Raw genomic sequence first — 16,945 nt, 5'->3', positions numbered from 1 at the left:
CTCCATTTGTCAAATTTTTGCCCACTCACTTAATCTGTCTATGTCCTTTTGCAGATTTTTTGTGTCCTCCTCACACATTGCTTTTCCTCCTATCTTTGTATCGTCAGCAAACTTGGCTACGTTACACTCGGCCCCTTCCTCCAAGTCGTTAAATAGATTGTAAATAGTTGAGGTCCCAGCACTGATCCCTGCGGCACCCCACTAGTTACTGATTGCCAACTAGAGAATGAGCCATTTATCTCAACTCTCTGTTTTCTGTTCATTAGCCAATCCTCTAGCCATGCTAATATATTACCCCCAACCCCGTGAACTTTTATCTTGTGCAGTAACCTTTTATGTGGTACTTTGTCAAATGCCTTCTGGAAGTCCAAATACACCACATCCACTGGTTCCCCTTTATCCACCCTGTTCATTAATTCCTCAAAGAATTCTAGCAAATTTGTCAAACATGACTTCCCCCTCATAAATCCATGCTGACTCTGCCTGACCGAATTTTGCTTTTCCAAATGTCCTGCTACTGCTTCTTTAATAATGGACACCAACATCTTCCCAACCACAGATGTTAGGTTAACTAGTCTATAGTTTCCTGCTTTTTGCCTGCCTCCTTTTTTAAATTGGGGCGTTACATTTGCAGTTTTCCAATCTGCTGGGACCTCCCCAGAATCCAGAGAATTTTGGTAAATTACAAGCAATACATCCACAATCCTTGCCGCTACTTCTCTAAAGACCTTAGGATGCAATCCATCAGGTCCAGGGGATTTATCTGTTTTTAGTCCCATGTTGACTGTCCTTGATTAATCCGTGTCTTTCTAAATTAGGATTTATCCCGTCCCTCAGAATTTTTTCCAATAATTTTCCCACCACCAAGGTTAGGCTGACTAGCCTGTAATTACTCGGTCTATCCCTTTCTCCCTTTTTAAACAAAGGTACAACCTTAATGACACTTGCCGTTATTTATACCCAAAAGGTACAGCAACTTCAGGCAAGAGACAGATGTGATTAAAACACAAAAATCCAAAAGTGTTGTCCATTAGTTTCGCAAAAACGGCAACTCACTGTCTGCCTCACCATTGAAATGAATAGAATGATGTGAAGTTCCTGTATTTGCATGATAGATATGAACTGAAAGTTAAGTCACGTCATTTCAAGTCTAAGAGCCGTTTTAATTATGTGATAGTGTTAATTACTGCCAATCAACTTCTCTTGCACTTAAAATTAACTATTGCAAGTGTGGTGTCTCATTCCTCAGGTTTTAATTATTGTTGAAGATTTTAAAAATGTAAAATTTTTAATTTTTTAAAACTTTTTCTTTCTGTCTCTTTTTTGCTCTCTCTCTTAATCCAATCTTTTTTTCTCTCTTATTTTCCCTTCTGTACCTGATTTGGCATTGAATTTACCCACTCTAATTTACACTTCCTTCTTTGTCCTTGTACAGTTAATTTCACAATCTTTCAATCTGATTGCTTAAGAAGATACCATCATCATCCTAGGCAGTCCCTCGAAGTGAGGATGACTTGTTTCCATGCCAAAAAGGGATGAATTCACAGATGTTTCAATGAAGGACCTAATATTCCAGGTCCCCGAATTACATCTTGGAGGGTGGAAGATGCTTCTGCGTGGTTTTTTTTAATGTGTGGTGGCTGTTGCACACCAGCCACCACACGGGCTTGACAGAGCTAGGTTTTGGTCCAGTGGCAAGGTTTACCCAAGACGACTGGAGACCAGCTCTGCTGCATGAACCTAGCGCGCACACATATAGCAGTGTGGGCTGGCCCGTCCTGCCCCGGTCACTTCCTTCTACAAACTCTTCCGCTCCTTCGCCCCTCCTGCTGTGCCTGCAGTGGTATGCCACTGCACGCTGCTTCCTCCAATGGCCCCGGCCTGCTGATGATCTTGCATACACTCAGCTCCCAGATGCCCTGTTTCCCTCGCTGCATCGTTATTAGCTTGCAGTTTCAGCAACTTACCATGTAAATATATTTAAAAATCTAAACATGCAAGGGCCAGTCTAACTAACGGTAGATGCTAAAGCAAAATCTGGGCCAATATCAGTAATGCTAACCCCACCATCTCATAAATCATGAGACAAACTCTTAAAAATCATGAGATTTGGTAAGAAATCAAGAGTTGGTATTTTTTGGTTTATAAACCTCATTAGTGGATTTATTTAATCCCTTAACGTGTCACAACTTTTTACAAAAACTATATTACTGCATCTGAAAATCCTTTACAAAAAACTTTTTAAACATCCTAGCCGTTATCACCACTCTTCGTAAGTTGGGCTAAATTTTCTTTAAAAGTCGTGTGTTTCACAATTAATTCACTAGAGTTGGCATTACTGGTGAAGCATTACCAAATGGAATGTGGAGAGTGGCACCATGTCCAGTGTGCACTGGGGTACGGAGGAGTCACTGAATTGTTTTGGCACAAGTCCATGGCCAATGAACCCCAGGCAACGGGTTCCCAGTCGCACCCATAGGGCAAGTACTGGACAGAGAGAGAGAGATAGACAGATAGAGACAGAGAAAGAGAGATAGACTGAGAGTGAGACATTCAGAGAGACAGAGGGAGGGAGACATAGAGAGGGAGAAAGAGGGAGCAGAAGACAGAAAGCAGAAGACAGGGAGAGGGAGAGATGGAGAGAGAGAGAAAGAGAGCGAGAGAGAGAGAAAGTGGACCATTCCCCCATCCCTGGCCAAATCTGGGCTGTAAGAGGGTAGCTCCAGTTCACTGGGGTAGATTTTGGACTTTGTGCGATGTGTAAAATGGGTGATAGTGAGTCAGTAGCCCGTTTTAAATCTATCCCATTGACTTCAATGTAAATAAAAATAGGGTGAGGTCGGGATCGGTTGCATTCAAATCTGAAGTTGTTTCCAGTGCAGCAATGCGGCATGGTTCAAAATCCTCCCTTTGCCCTAGAACGACTCCATATCCACCCCACGCCTGCATACCCACCCCGATACTCACCCCACAACTTCAAACACACCCTCCAACCCTTAAACCGACCCTACACCCCAAACCTACCCTGATACCCACCCACAACCCCAGACCCACCCCACAGCCCCTCACACCCCAAACCCACCCCACAGCCCCCAAACCTACCCCACATCCCAAACCTACCCTGATACCTAACCACAGCCCCAAACTCAACCCACACCCTAAACCCACCCCATAACCCCCACTCCACACCCCAAACCTACCCTGATACACAAATCCCTCACCCCCAAACACACCCCGTAGCCCCCACTCCACACCCCAAACCTACCCTGATAAACAAATTCCTCATCCCCAAACGCACTCCACAGCCCCCAACCTCTACCCCACACACCAAATCTACCCTGATACCCACCCACAGTCTCAAACTCACCCCACAGCCCCTCACACCCCAAACCTAACCCACAGCCACCACACCCCCACACCCACCCCACAGCCCCCAAACCTGCCGCACACCCCCAAACCTACCCCACACACTAAACCTACCCTGATACCCACCCCACAGCCCCAAACCCAACCACATCCCAAGCCTAACCCACAGCTCCTCACACTCTCAAACCCAATCTATACCCCAACCCACCTCATAGCCCCCACCCCACACCTACCCTGATACACAAACCCCTCACCCCCAAACCCACCCCACGCCCCCAAACCCACCCCGATACCGATCCCACAGTGCCTCACACCTCCAAACCTAACCCACAGCCCCCACATCCCAAACCCAACCAACACCCCAAGCCCACCCCACAGCCTCTCACCCATCAACCTAACCCACAGCCCCCACACCCCCAAACCAACCTCACACCCCAAACCTACCCTGACACCCACACCCTAGTCCCCAAACCCACCCCCGACTTTCAAAATTGGAGGTTGCATGCACGGCTTGGAGGAGACTGAAGTTGCTGAATATGACTTCACATCATTAATTTGGAACTGCGCAGGTGCAAGAAATTCTTTAGGGAAATCATGACTTTTTACAGTTGGGGCAATTTATTTTTAAAATCGTGTATCTCACGATTAATTTGTTAGAGTTAGCATTACTGCAATAGCATCATACCATCTTTGTGTTACCCCAGTAATACAGGAGCCTAACTGCGTTAATTCAATTGTCCCCATTAGTACCAGACAGTAACAAGTCACCATGCGCCTACTAGTTTCTGCTGGGTGCCCATACATAGAACCTTCTGCTTCTGTGGATGGTTTGTGTAAATTGGCATTGGTCAGTAGTAATTGTCACCCGGATATGATTTCCCGCACTAAAGCCATCTTAAAACGGGTTTCATCACCACTCAAAGTAGTTGGAATGACTTTGTAAAAGCTGGAAAAAAGAGAAAAATGGCTGAACCCACTGAGGTCATTTGTGAGGCTTTGCTGCTAACACTAGAAATATAATCTCACAAAATTACCCCTAGATATTCAATTTGCAGTCAGCAAACATTGATCTGAAGCATGAAAAACCTAATTCCTGATATCAGTAAATTTAAATACTTTTTAATTTAAAGATCTGGATCAAACTCCCCAGCAGGACCCACACTTACTTCATTGTGCAGTAATCATCTTTAATTGTTTTCATTTATTACATGTTTGTAACTCTTTAAGGTCGATGGCATAAACAACTAAATCCATTACAATCCAAATCTCATTAAATCTTATATCTGATATCAATAAATTATGGTCAGTTTCCTCCCTTTCCTTTATCAAGTGCCCCTTCCCAAGCACCATTTCATGATTGAGGGTGGGCAGGTGAGTCTGATGATCCCAAGCCTGTTGATGTTGGTCTTGAGCCAATCATTGGTTCAAGAGCAAAGGGCAATTCACATTCAGATTTTTCGACTTCTAGCTTCTGTTCAGCACCGCTCATAGAACATGCTGGCTGAAACCTGTGTAACGCCACTTTGTGGCACCGCATGTTACAATATCAAGTGCTGGGCTAATATACCATATAAGTAAATTTGTATCCTCTTGCAACTTGTTTATGGCTCAGCCAGTACAACAGTCATTGTTATAACGCATGCCTATCAAATAAAACTGATTTTGCATACTTCAATTAGTTTTAACAAATAAAATAAGAAACCTAGTTTGTATTAATCCTGCAACTGCATTTTTCAGACAGCCGAACTTGTGGCAACAGAATTTTTTGCACAAGGTGACAAGGAGAGAGAGGAGTTAAACATCGAACCTATTGTATGTATCAGATTTTATACTTAAACAAAATACAGTGTAGTCTAACAACGCTGCTGCCATTTAGTTTTAAAATGTAAATGCGTTTCTCTGATAGAGAAATACTGTTTTTAAATTACATTTTTCATGCATTAATTTTTAACATTTCTTTTGAAGGATTTAATGAACAGAGAGAAACGTGATCAGATCCCCAGCATGCAGGTTGGATTCATTGATGCAATCTGTATTAAACTATACGAGGTAACACTTTTCAGTATTAAATACCCGTTGCAACTTTCAAAAAATGCATTTGCCTGCAATTTCAGCAAGGGGGAGGAGGGGGGAGGGGGAGGAGTGTTTCCTGGTCTCTTGCCATAACTTTGATGGTAGATCGGCAGAACCCCAGAGAAATGTCATAAATCACCATTTTTCCGGGGATTCCGCCAAAGTTACAGCAGAAGATCAGGAGGACTACTCGGAAATTCTCCCCTATTAATTTTTTTTTCTGGATAGTATTCTATGAAAATGAGCTTCTGGAATGTTTTGTAATTAACATGGGATCTCTTTAGGGTCAAATCGGGTCCAAGATTATACACCTGGCCATAAAAGATTGTAACAGAACTCACCATGGCAAACTGTAACTTAATACTCAAGATAGGCAGCCCCCCACAGTACTCCAGACCACTGATGATGATTGCCCATCAAAACTGGCTCATTATTAAGAAAGGGGTGGGTAGATCTGTCAATGGTGGATGAGATTCTTTCCATACATTTGACAAACCAACACCAAAACAGGTCAAACCTGAACAAGCAGTTTACTAGTGCTCGATGCCGGCAAGCTGTGAAGTTCTAAATGATTAAATTCCAGCATAACCCCAGTACACACTTGGGGGTTCATAAGCCTTAGCTCTTGCCATTGTATGCATAGGTTCTCTTGACTTGGATAAGTGTGGTGTGTCCCTACAGAGCGAGAGCACATACTCCATATCATGTAAACAGAAATTTCTCAATGGCTCAGCCTGGAGAATCTTAAGCATGGTGATGGTTTTCAATGCATGTGAGACAACTGACTGACCAAAAAGTAGCTTAATATTAAATAGAACTAAAGATATGGAGTTTTTCATTGAGAAACCAAGGTGATAGGCCAAGCCCATGGTGTAGGATTCTACCACTTGCATAGAGTAAGATAGAAGGTGACTTATAATCAATATGTAGCAATTAATCCAAAGTTGGATTGTAAAAATGTGTTCATTTAGGAGGAAGAGCAGACTGACAAAGGTAAATAATTTCACAATTTTTAGATTCTGGGAAAAACTAGACAACTATGACATGAGTCTTGATTTCAAAATAGTAAAGATGCAGTAGGAGCAGATAATTAAAATAACTGGCTTGAACAATCTGTAACTGCTAACAATAACCACAGCATATTTTTCCCACTGCATTTTAAAAAAATGTTAAATGTACACTGTAATTCTCCACATGAGATAATGCCACCATTAAGCCAAGGCTGATACCTAAATTTTATGAAAAATAAAATGTCCCTCATTTGGCAGTCAGCAGTGGTTGCAGGGAAAGATCTCAGATACTCAACAACTGTGGCAGTGAGGGAGTTAGAAGAAATGATTGTAATCATGTCCAGACAAGAATTTTGTATCTCTCTCATGTCTAGCTCTCAGTGATATTTTTAAGCAATCATCCAAATCCAAAAACCAAGTGTACGTACTAGACCAAATTTGGATATTCAGCAGTTAACCTGATATGTAAATGATCATGCAAAATAATTTCCATGTTTAATAGGAGTTAGTGTACATTGCCAATTTGTGACATTTATATAATTCCCTTTTTTTCTGCCCCTTCTAGGCTCTAGCAAGGATATCTGAAGCTTGTCTCCCATTGCTTGAAGGCTGTAACAAAAATCGAAAGAACTGGGAAATGCTAGCTGCACAGAAACTGGTGAATGGGGAAAAGAAATGAGATGTTTGACCAAGCAGCCTATCAAAAAAACAGGACTCTAATTTTTTTGGTGAATTTGGAGCTCACAAGTTTGCTTTTCTGTCAGTTGTCTATAAAAGGGTAGTAAACATTTTAGTACTTCAGTAAAACAAGAGCCATTAACTCCTAACTGGTGGGGTTGTTTTCCAGGTCCACTTTGACCAGCTCTTATTTCCAGTTTAATTGTTAAATCACTTTCACAGATCGGAAAACAACCTGTATCTTGCTGAATGTATCTGCTGTTTGTTAATGGCAGTCAAGGAAGGAAAAGGACAACCAGGTCCTGCAGCTTAAAGGATCCAATCGTTTCACGTCTCCTGATCTTTTCATGTAACAGACATGTTATTAATGCTTATAGGTTTTTTTTTAACGTGTAGGTCAAATGTAAATGCATTGTCCATTAATTATTCAAAAATGCACCATGATAACCTGACACATTTTTGCACTATGTTTTATCATTTTCTAACTGAATCTGGCTCAGACAAGCACAGTTCTTTCAATAGTTTGATAATCAAGTTGTTTTTGCACATATATGTATAATTCCTGCAGAGAGTTTTCACTGCATATCCTGAATATGCAAAATTTCTTGGACACATACTTTCAGAGAATGAAAGAAAGCGTCTTAAGTTGGCCTGGGATGTGTGTTATCCCAGGATAAGAGCAGCCTTTCTTTTTAGCCAATACGCACATGAGGAAGACTTACATGGCTTCCACTAAACACATTTAGATTTTGTTTATTTTAAAAATATCAAGATTAGGCTGCACAAAAAATAGGTTTGTCTTTTAATCTTGAACAAGGGATGGTAGCAGTCTGATCTTGTAGGGGTGAGTCTGCCACATTTGACAGCATTGTTCGTACTTTTTTATATGGAATAGCATGTTTTAAGTTTCACAGTATGTGTATTTCAGTGTATTAATTAGGAATACAAGGCAGTAGCAGGAGACCATAAACAATTTATTTTGGTGATTTTTGTATATGGTAGCCAGTGACATTGCAGGGGATGTTTTTGCAGTTTCTGAACTATAATTAGTTATAAATGCTATTTATGACACAAGGAGCAATGGTTATTGTTATGTTCAGAATAACTCCACAAGACTGTATATTTTAAGCTCAAACTGTTGTGATCTTGGTCTCTTTATTGTAACTCCAGAGTAAGGAAGCAGCATGGTAGACTGCCTTTTATACCCGCTTGCCTGGGGTGTGCAGATGACCCTTGGGTCTCCCACAGGTGCGCTCCCTGGTGGCTAGACTTACACATTGGTAATGTTTACATACATAACAACATTTCCCACCCCCCCCCCCAAAATCTTAGATACAAGTTATTTACAAGTTGAGGCAATCCGGGGCTCTGCGTTCCCGGGTTAATCGACTGAGTTGAAGTCCTGGCATGGGTGAGTTGGTCGGATCGTTGCTTCACTGCGGTGTGGCTGGTCTGATCGCATGGTGGGTTCATCCTCGTGGTTGATCGCGAGGTCGATTGCTGGTTGGGTGTGTGGGTGGATCATTGATGGTAATGTCCTCTTCAAACTGTTCTTGGTTGTCAGTGAACTGCAGTTTGGTCTGATCCAAGTGCTTTCTGCACGTTAGTCCATTCAAAAGTTTGACAAAAAACACTCTATTCCCCTCCTTGGCTCATACAGTGCCAGCAACCTATTTGGGACCATGACCATAATTAAGAACAAACATGGGGTCATTAACTTCAATGTCACATAATACAGCCGCGCGATCATGGTACATGTTATGCCGGTGACGTCGGGCTTCTACATGATCATTGAGATCCAGGTGGACTAAGGAGTGCCTGGTTTTGAGTGCTCTCTTCATCATTCTGCAAGGGGAACCCCGGTAAGCGAGTGGGATCGCGTGCAGTAGCTGAGCAGAATCCGAGATAACCGGGTTGGCAGGGAACCGTCCGTCACACGTTTCAAGCTCTACTTTGGACTGCCTGTAGCGCTTGACCATTGGATGCGAGCTTAAACGGCGCAGACCTGAATGCTTGATTCCATTGCGGGTCATGAACTCGTTGAATTCTGAGCTGGTGAAACATGGCCCATTGTCACTAACAAGAACGTCGGGCAAACCATGGGAGGCGAACATGGCTCGGAGGCTTTCAATGGTGGCAGTGGACGTACATGATGACATTATTATACATTCAATCCATTTAGAGTAAACCTCCACTGCTACTAGGAACATCTTTTCTAGAAAGGGGCCAGCGAAATCTATGTGGACCCTGGACCACGGTTTGGAGGGCCATGACCACAGACTCAGTGGGGCCTCCCTTGGTGCATTGCTCAACTGTGAGCAAGTGTTATATTGGTGTACGCATGACTCCAATTCCAAGTCAATGCTGGGCCACCAAACGTGTGACCTGGCGATAGCCTTCATCATGACTATGTCTGGGTGGGTACTGTGAAGGTCGTGTAAAAATGTTTCCCTGCCTTATTTTGGCAAAATTACATGATTCCTCCATCTGAGACAGTCCAAATGGATGGACATTTCATCCTTGTGTCAGTGGAATGGCTTAATTTCGTCTTGCATTTCCCCTGGAACCGCCTACCAGCTCCCATTGAGGACACAGCTTTTTACTAGTGATAGAACCGGGTCCTGGCTAGTTCAGGTCCTGATCTGGCGAGCCATGACGGGTGACCCCTCTCTCTCAAAAGCATCCATTACAAGAAGGAAGTCTGCGGGTTGCGCCATTTCCACCCCGGTGGTGGGCAATGGTAGCCGACTGAGGGCATCTGCACAGATCTCAGTGCCTGGTCTGTGGCAAATTACATAATCATACGCAGATAATGTTAGTGCCCATCTTTGGATGTGGGACGAAGCATTGGTGTTAATAACTTTGCTTTCTGAGAACAACGAAATGAGCGGCTTGTAGTTGGTTTCGAGCTCAAACTGGAGTCCAAATAGGTATTGGTGCATTTTCTTAACAGCGTATACGCATGCTGATGCTTCTTTCTTAACCATACTGTAGGCTCTTTCAGCCTTAGATAAGCTTCTGCACGCATATGCAACCGGTTGCAGTTTGCCTGACCCATTGGCTTGTAACACACAACCGACCCTGTACGAAGATGCATCACAAGCTAGTACTAAACGTTTACACGGGTCATACAATACAAATAACTTATTAGAACATAGCAGGTTTCTGGCCTTATCGAAGGCTGTCTCTTGAGATTTACCCCAAACCCAGTTGTCACCCTTGCGTAGCAATAAATGCAATGGTTCCAGCAAAGTGCTCAACCCCGGTAGAAAGTTACCAAAATAGTTGAGGAGTCCCAGGAACAAACACAGCTCCATCACATTCTGTGGTCTGGATGCATTCTTGATGGCCTCCGTCTTGGAGTCCGTGGGTCTGACGGACTCCAAGACCCATGGACTCCAATGCCATCCACCGCAATCTTTCTCCGCAGAAATTTGACCTCTGGCACCAGGAAAACACACTTGGAGTGATTCAGCCTGAGTCCCACTCTGTCCAGTCGCTTGAGAACCTCTTCCAGGTTGTGCAAGTGCTCGGTGGTGTTGCGGCCAGTGATCAAGATGTCATCTTCAAACACCACGGTGCACAGAACCGATTTCAGCAGACTCTCCATGTTCCTCTGGAAGATGGCCGCAGCTGAGCGAATCCCAAAGGGGCATCTGTGGAATATGAACAGTCCTCTGTGCGTGTTGATACACGTCAATTTTTTCAAAGGTTCAGCCAGCTCCTGTGTCATATAAGCAGAGGTTAGATCCAGCTTGGTGAACGACTCCCCCCCCCCCCCCCCCCCCCCCCTGCTAGTGTTGCGAACAGGTCATCCTGTAACGAGACTCGGTTGATCGTTACCTTGTAGTCCCCGCAGATTCTGACCGTCCCATCGCTTTTCAACACCGGAACAATTGGACTGGCCCACTCGTTAAACTCGACTGGCGATATGATCCCCTCTCATTGAAGTCTGTCCAGCTCGATCTCGACTTTCTCTCGCATCATGTATGGAACCGCTCGGGCCTTGTGATGAATGGGTTGTGCATCAGGGACTTGATGGATCTGCACTTTGGCGCCTGTGAAGTTGCCGATGCCTGGCTCGAATAACGACGGGAATTTATTTAGCACTTGGGCACACGAGGCGTCATCCACCGAAGACAGTGCTTTGATGTCGTCCCAGTTCCATCGGATCTTTCCTAGCCAGCTTCTGCCAAGCAGCGTTGGGCCATCACTGGTACAATCCATAGTGGTAAATCATACACAGCTCCATCGTATGATACCTTCATTGTCGCACTGCCAATGACTGGTATGAGCTCTTTGGTGTAAGTGCGCAGCTTGGTGTGGATCAGGCTTAATTTTGGCCTTTGTGCCTTGTTGCCCCACAGTTTCTCAAAAACCTTCTGGCTCATGATTGACTGACTCGGCTCCGTGTCCAATTCCATGGAAACTGGAATGCCATTTAATTTGACTTTTAACATTATCGGAGGGCTTTTGGTGGTGAAGGTGTGTAGCCCATACACTTCCTCTTCAGCCTCAGGTTGCGTTGCCTCTCTTACTCGTTCAGTGTGATCCGCGCCGGATCGGTCATCTTCTGCCGACTCTGCCACGTGGTGAGTCGCAGCATGTCTGCACATTCGCTGGAGGTGCCCCATTGTTCCACAGTCCTTGCACACGTAGTGCTTGAATCGATATTGATGGGCTCTATGATTATCCCCGCAGCGCCAACATGGTGCTAATGGATTTGCATTCACGCCCCACGGCAGACTCTGAGTCTTCCTAGGTCTGGCCTCTGCGGGCATGTAGGCATTGTCATGTACAGTCCCGCCTGCTGAAGGCGTTATTTTATGTACAGTACTTGCCGGTGAGTTTTGGTGCTGCAATGATATCTGTTTGGTGTTATTGTTCGTGGACATAAAAGCCTGAGCTTTCGTGATGTCCTTGCTTGGATCTAGGGATTCCACAGACAGCAGTTTGCGAAGAATTACCTCATGTCCGATTCCAAGCACGAAAAAGTCCCGCAACACTTCCCCCAAAAATCAAGCAAATACGCACGGTCCGGCAAGGCGTCTTAGGTCAGTGACATAGCTCGCCACGTCCTGGCTCTCGGAGCGATGGTGCATATAAAAGCGATACCTGACCATCGAGATGCTCTCCTCCATCTTGAGGTGTTCCCGAACCAGCGTGCACAACTCTTCATATGTCTTCTCCGTTGGTTTCATCGGCACTAGCAGATTTTTGATGAGGCCATATATTGTGGACCCGCAAACGGTGAGGAGAATCGCCCTGCGCTTGACAGCGGTTTCTTCCTTTTCCAGCTCGTTGGCCACGAAGTACTGGTCAAGATGCTCAACGGAGGCTTTCCAATCATCACCCGCAACGAATCTCTCAAGAATACCAACGGCAGCCATAACCGCATGAAAGTTCGTGATCTGTTACTCGTCACCAATTGTTATGTTCAGAATAACTCCACAAGACTGTATATCTTCAGCTCAAACTGTTGTGATCTTGGTCTCTTTATTGTAACTCCAGAATGAGGAAGCAGCATGGTTGACTGCCTTTTATACTGCTTGCCCAGGGTGTGCAGATGACCCTTGGGTCTCCCACAGGTGCGCCCCCTGGTGGCAAGTCTTACACATTGGTAATGTTTACATACATAACATTTATAGTGTAAATTCATTAATCCTGTGCTCGTAGAGTGACCCTACGAACCACCCGCTTTGGTACTATATTTTCATAGTGTGCCATTATCATTTATATCATCAGGGTACCATTTGGAAAATTAGATTATCTACATTGTAGGGTCTTCATTTTTTATTGTAAGGCTGTACATACTGCAGAAGTTAGTCCAGCTTGTCAATGAAAAATAATCATAATGCCTAGTCTCCTTAAGACATGTGACAGCATCATATTGGGACAGTTCCCATATAATCTTCTCAATCCACAATGCATAAAGCCACCTTTCCTGGTTAGTGTTTTTCTTTCCGGGAAGGTGAAAGATATGTTAAATTTCAAAACCTGAGGGAGAGATGACGAGGCACGAATTAAAATGATTCTTGTTATGTGGAGAACTCTTTCATTTAAAGAGTGAAGAGGGCAATACAAGGCAGTAGTCATTATAGCATCCTTCACAACCCGAAGCAATCTGACTTACTGTTACCAAGGAAGAAGGCTTCTTAGTTTAGATAAAAGACCGAGAGGCCAAAATTCCCTTGTTGTGCACCTCCTGTTAGCGTCTCTGGAGGGGGGCCGGGGTAACCGGCACAAAACTATTTGCCCAAGGGGGGAGGGGGGGTGCTACCAGCTCCCGCGATATTGCGCGGGAGTTAGCAGAGATACGAATGCATTAGTGCTGCAACCCTGCTGGTAGCGCCCCGGGCTTCCGTGCCTCCGGCAATGACATAATCACTGTGCGTGACTACCCATTTTTGCCCCGCAGCGGCCCCATTCCAACCAGCGGCGTAAATTGGCCAGCGCCCCGTGAGGCCGTCGCGAGCAATGCCCACGCCAGCCTCGCAGGTCACAAACCGGGCTGGTCACTCATCGCGGGGTGAAACTTAAAGGGGAGGTGTACTGCGCCATGTGCCGCCATCTTTTATTCCCTCCCCATATCGGTCAGGTCGTTCATTGCTCCTTTCATGGGGTCCAAGCCGCAATCGACAAGCCCGCACTCTGTTTCGGTGCCGGGCTGCGGCCACGGCACCCCTTACCCCTGTTGGCCAAGTGGAGGCCTTCAAAGGGCCTGCAGAGTTCACAGCATCCCTCCCTGTTTAACATTGAGACCCGTCAGCGCTATGTGGAGGCCGCATAGCGCTCCACGATGTGCCCGCATAGCGCCCCGGATCCCACCCCAAATGGAAGTGGAACACGCAACATTGCACTCCACTTCCTCAAACGGGGTGTAACCGAATTTTTACACCCTAGAATGAGAATAGATCTACCAAAGTGTAAATAATACCATGGTTGCTCCAAATAACAGCTCTACGAATGCTGTTTAAGGTGACATCTCTTTAATGTTAGACCAAGATGTAAAAATCTTGGTGATTTTTTTCCCAGTCATAATATAGACTGTTATCTACAGCATGTGGAGAATACTGTAATGAAGATATTGCTAGAACATGGATACTATAGTATTGAACCTAGATTTATAACATGGGAACTGAGTTCACGGCTGTGGTTTATAACCTAGATGGCCCCATGGCTGTCTTCAAATGTACCAGTCAGCCAAGGTCAGGAAGTTGCAGCACTGGACAGGTTTTCTTAATCATGTTTAAACACTGGTGGGTGAATAATAAATATCTATAAATTTAATTAACGATGAAAATCGCATTAACTATACCGAGAAATTCAAGGCAAGCAAATCAACCTGAATGTTGTGACAGGTCCTTTAAGTGACCTACTGTTTTCAGTTCCCGTATTCAGTACAGATGAAGCAAGCTTATGTTACGTGACCACATTTCAGTTGTTACTTAAACTGCTTCCTTGCTTTTCTGGTCCTTTGCAGCCTTCACAAATCATTACTAAGGGACAACTGATTCCCAAATCATCACTGAGAGAATTCACTGTTGCAGGTGCTTTTCTGAAGGGGGATGTTGGCTAGGAACATTGGAATGCCTCATGAGGGCATCTTCAGTTGCACCAGACTTCATTTTCAAACATTGTGATCAAATAGTTGTGCGGTTTTAAAGCTGTAGCACACAAATAAGTTGCTCCACTACGCAAAATGTAGATATTAATTTTCATAAAATATCATAATGTATCAAGTTATCAAACAGTTATATGGTTTCTGCATTACCTGGGCACTACAGCAATATCAATACCTGACAGAATGTTCTGTAACATCAGTGGCAAACCATTCAGGCTTGTATTGCTATGTCATAGAAACATAGAAAATAGGTGCAGGAGTAGGCCATTCGGCCCTTCGAGCCTGCATCACCATTCAATAAGATCATGGCTGATCATTCCCTCAGTAACCCTTTCCTGCTTTCTCTCCATACCCCTTGATCCCGCTAGCTGTAAGGGCCATATCTAACTCCCTCTTAATATATCCAATGAACTGGCATCAGCAACCCTCTGTGGCAGGGAATTCTACAGGTTAACAACTCTCTGAGAGAAGAAGTTTCTCCTCATCTCAGTCCTAAATGGCCTACCCCTTATCCTAAGACTGTGTCCCCTGGTTCTGGACTTCCCCAACAACGGGAACATTCTTCCTGCATCTAACTTGTCCAGTCCCGTCGGAATTTTATATGTTTCTATGAGATCCCCTCTCATCCTTCCAAATCCAGTGTATAAATACCCAGTTGATCCAGTCTCTCCTCATATGTTAGTCCAGCCATCCCTGGAATCAGTCTGGTGAACCTTCGCTGCACTCCCTCAATAGCAAGGATGTCCTTTCTCAGATTAGGAGACCAAAACTGAACATAATATTCCAGGTGAGGCCTCACCAAGGTCCTGTACAACTGCAGTAAGATCTTCCTGCTCCTATACTCAAATCCCCGAGCTATGAAGGCAACATACCATTTGCCTTTTTTACCGCCTGCTGTACCTGCATGCTAACTTTCAGTGACTGATGAACCATGACACCCAGGTCTCGTTGCACCTCCCCTTTTCCTAATCTGCCGCCATTCAGATAATAGTCTGCCTCCGTGTTTTTGCCCCCAAAGTGGATAACCTCACATTTATCCACATTATACTGCATCTGCCATGCATTTGCCCACTTACCTAACCAGTCCAAGTCAATCTGCAGCCTCTTAGTGTCCTCCTCGCAGCTCACACCGCCACCCAGTTTAGTGTCATCTGCAAACTTGGAGCTATTACACTCAATTTCTTCATCTAAATCATTAATGTATATTGTAAAGAGCTTGGGTCTCAGCACTGAGCCCTGTGGCACTCCATTAGTCACTGTCTGCCATTCTGAAAAGGACCCGTTTATCCCGACTCTCTGATTCCTGCCTACCAACCAGTTCTCTATCCACATCAGTACATTACCCCAATACCATGTGCTTTGAATTTGCACACCAATCTCTTGTGTGGGACCTTGTCAAAAGCCTTTTGAAAGTCCAAGTACACCACATCCACTGGTTCTCCCTTGTCCACTCTACCAGTTACATCCTCAAAAAATTCCAGAAGATTTGTCAAGCAAGATGTCCCTTTCATAAATCCATGCTGACTTGGACCGATCCTGTCACTGCTTTCCAGATGCGCTGCTATTTCATCCTTAATAATTTATTCCAATATTTTCCCCACTACTGATGTCAGGCTAACTGGTCTATAATCACCCGTTTTCTCTCTCCCTCCCTTCTTAAAACGTGGTGTTACATTAGCTACCCTCCAGTCCATAGGAACTGATCCAGAGTCGATAAACTGTTGGAAAATGATCACCAATGCATCTACTATTTCTAGGGCCACTTCCTTAAGTGCTCTGGGATGCAGACTTTCAGGCCCCGGGGATTTATCGGCCTCCAATCCCACCAATTTCCCTAACACAATTTACCGCCTAATAAGGATTTCCTTCAGTTCCTCCTTCTCACTAGACCCTCGGTCACCTGGTACTTCTGGAAGGTTATTTGTGTCTTCCTTCATGAAGACAGAACCAAAGTATTTGTTCAATTGGTCTGTCATTTCTTTGTTCCCCATTATAAATTCACCTGAATCTGACTGCAAGAGACCTACGTTTGTCTTTACTAATTTTTTTCTCTTCACATATCTATAAAAGCTTTTGCAGTCAGTTTTTATGTTCCCAGCAAGCTTCCTCTCGTACTCTATTTTCCCCCTCTTAATTAAACCCTTTGTCCTCCTCTGCTGATTTCTAAATTTCTCCCAGTCCTCAGGTTTGCTGC

General features: G+C 44.4%; 1 protein-coding gene across 2 annotated transcripts in view; it reads left to right on the top strand.

Moving 5' to 3' along the window:
• Positions 1 to 7,576, top strand: part of pde5ab (phosphodiesterase 5A, cGMP-specific, b) — a 192,232-nt gene extending 184,656 nt beyond the window's left edge. For both annotated transcript variants that reach the window (XM_070871121.1, XM_070871128.1), the window contains 3 exons: positions 5,104 to 5,178; positions 5,332 to 5,415; positions 7,015 to 7,576. In XM_070871121.1, coding sequence (XP_070727222.1) covers positions 5,104 to 5,178; positions 5,332 to 5,415; positions 7,015 to 7,128 — 273 coding nt within the window. In that variant the 3' untranslated portion in view covers positions 7,129 to 7,576. The remainder of the gene's footprint in view (positions 1 to 5,103; positions 5,179 to 5,331; positions 5,416 to 7,014) is intronic.
• The last annotated feature ends 9,369 nt before the right edge of the window (positions 7,577 to 16,945 follow it).

This window comes from Pristiophorus japonicus, chromosome 2, assembly GCF_044704955.1.
Source record: "Pristiophorus japonicus isolate sPriJap1 chromosome 2, sPriJap1.hap1, whole genome shotgun sequence".
NCBI classification, from domain to species: Eukaryota; Metazoa; Chordata; class Chondrichthyes; family Pristiophoridae; genus Pristiophorus; species Pristiophorus japonicus.
The sequence above is the reverse complement of the archived record's forward strand: the minus strand, read 5'-3'. Positions and strand labels throughout refer to the sequence as shown.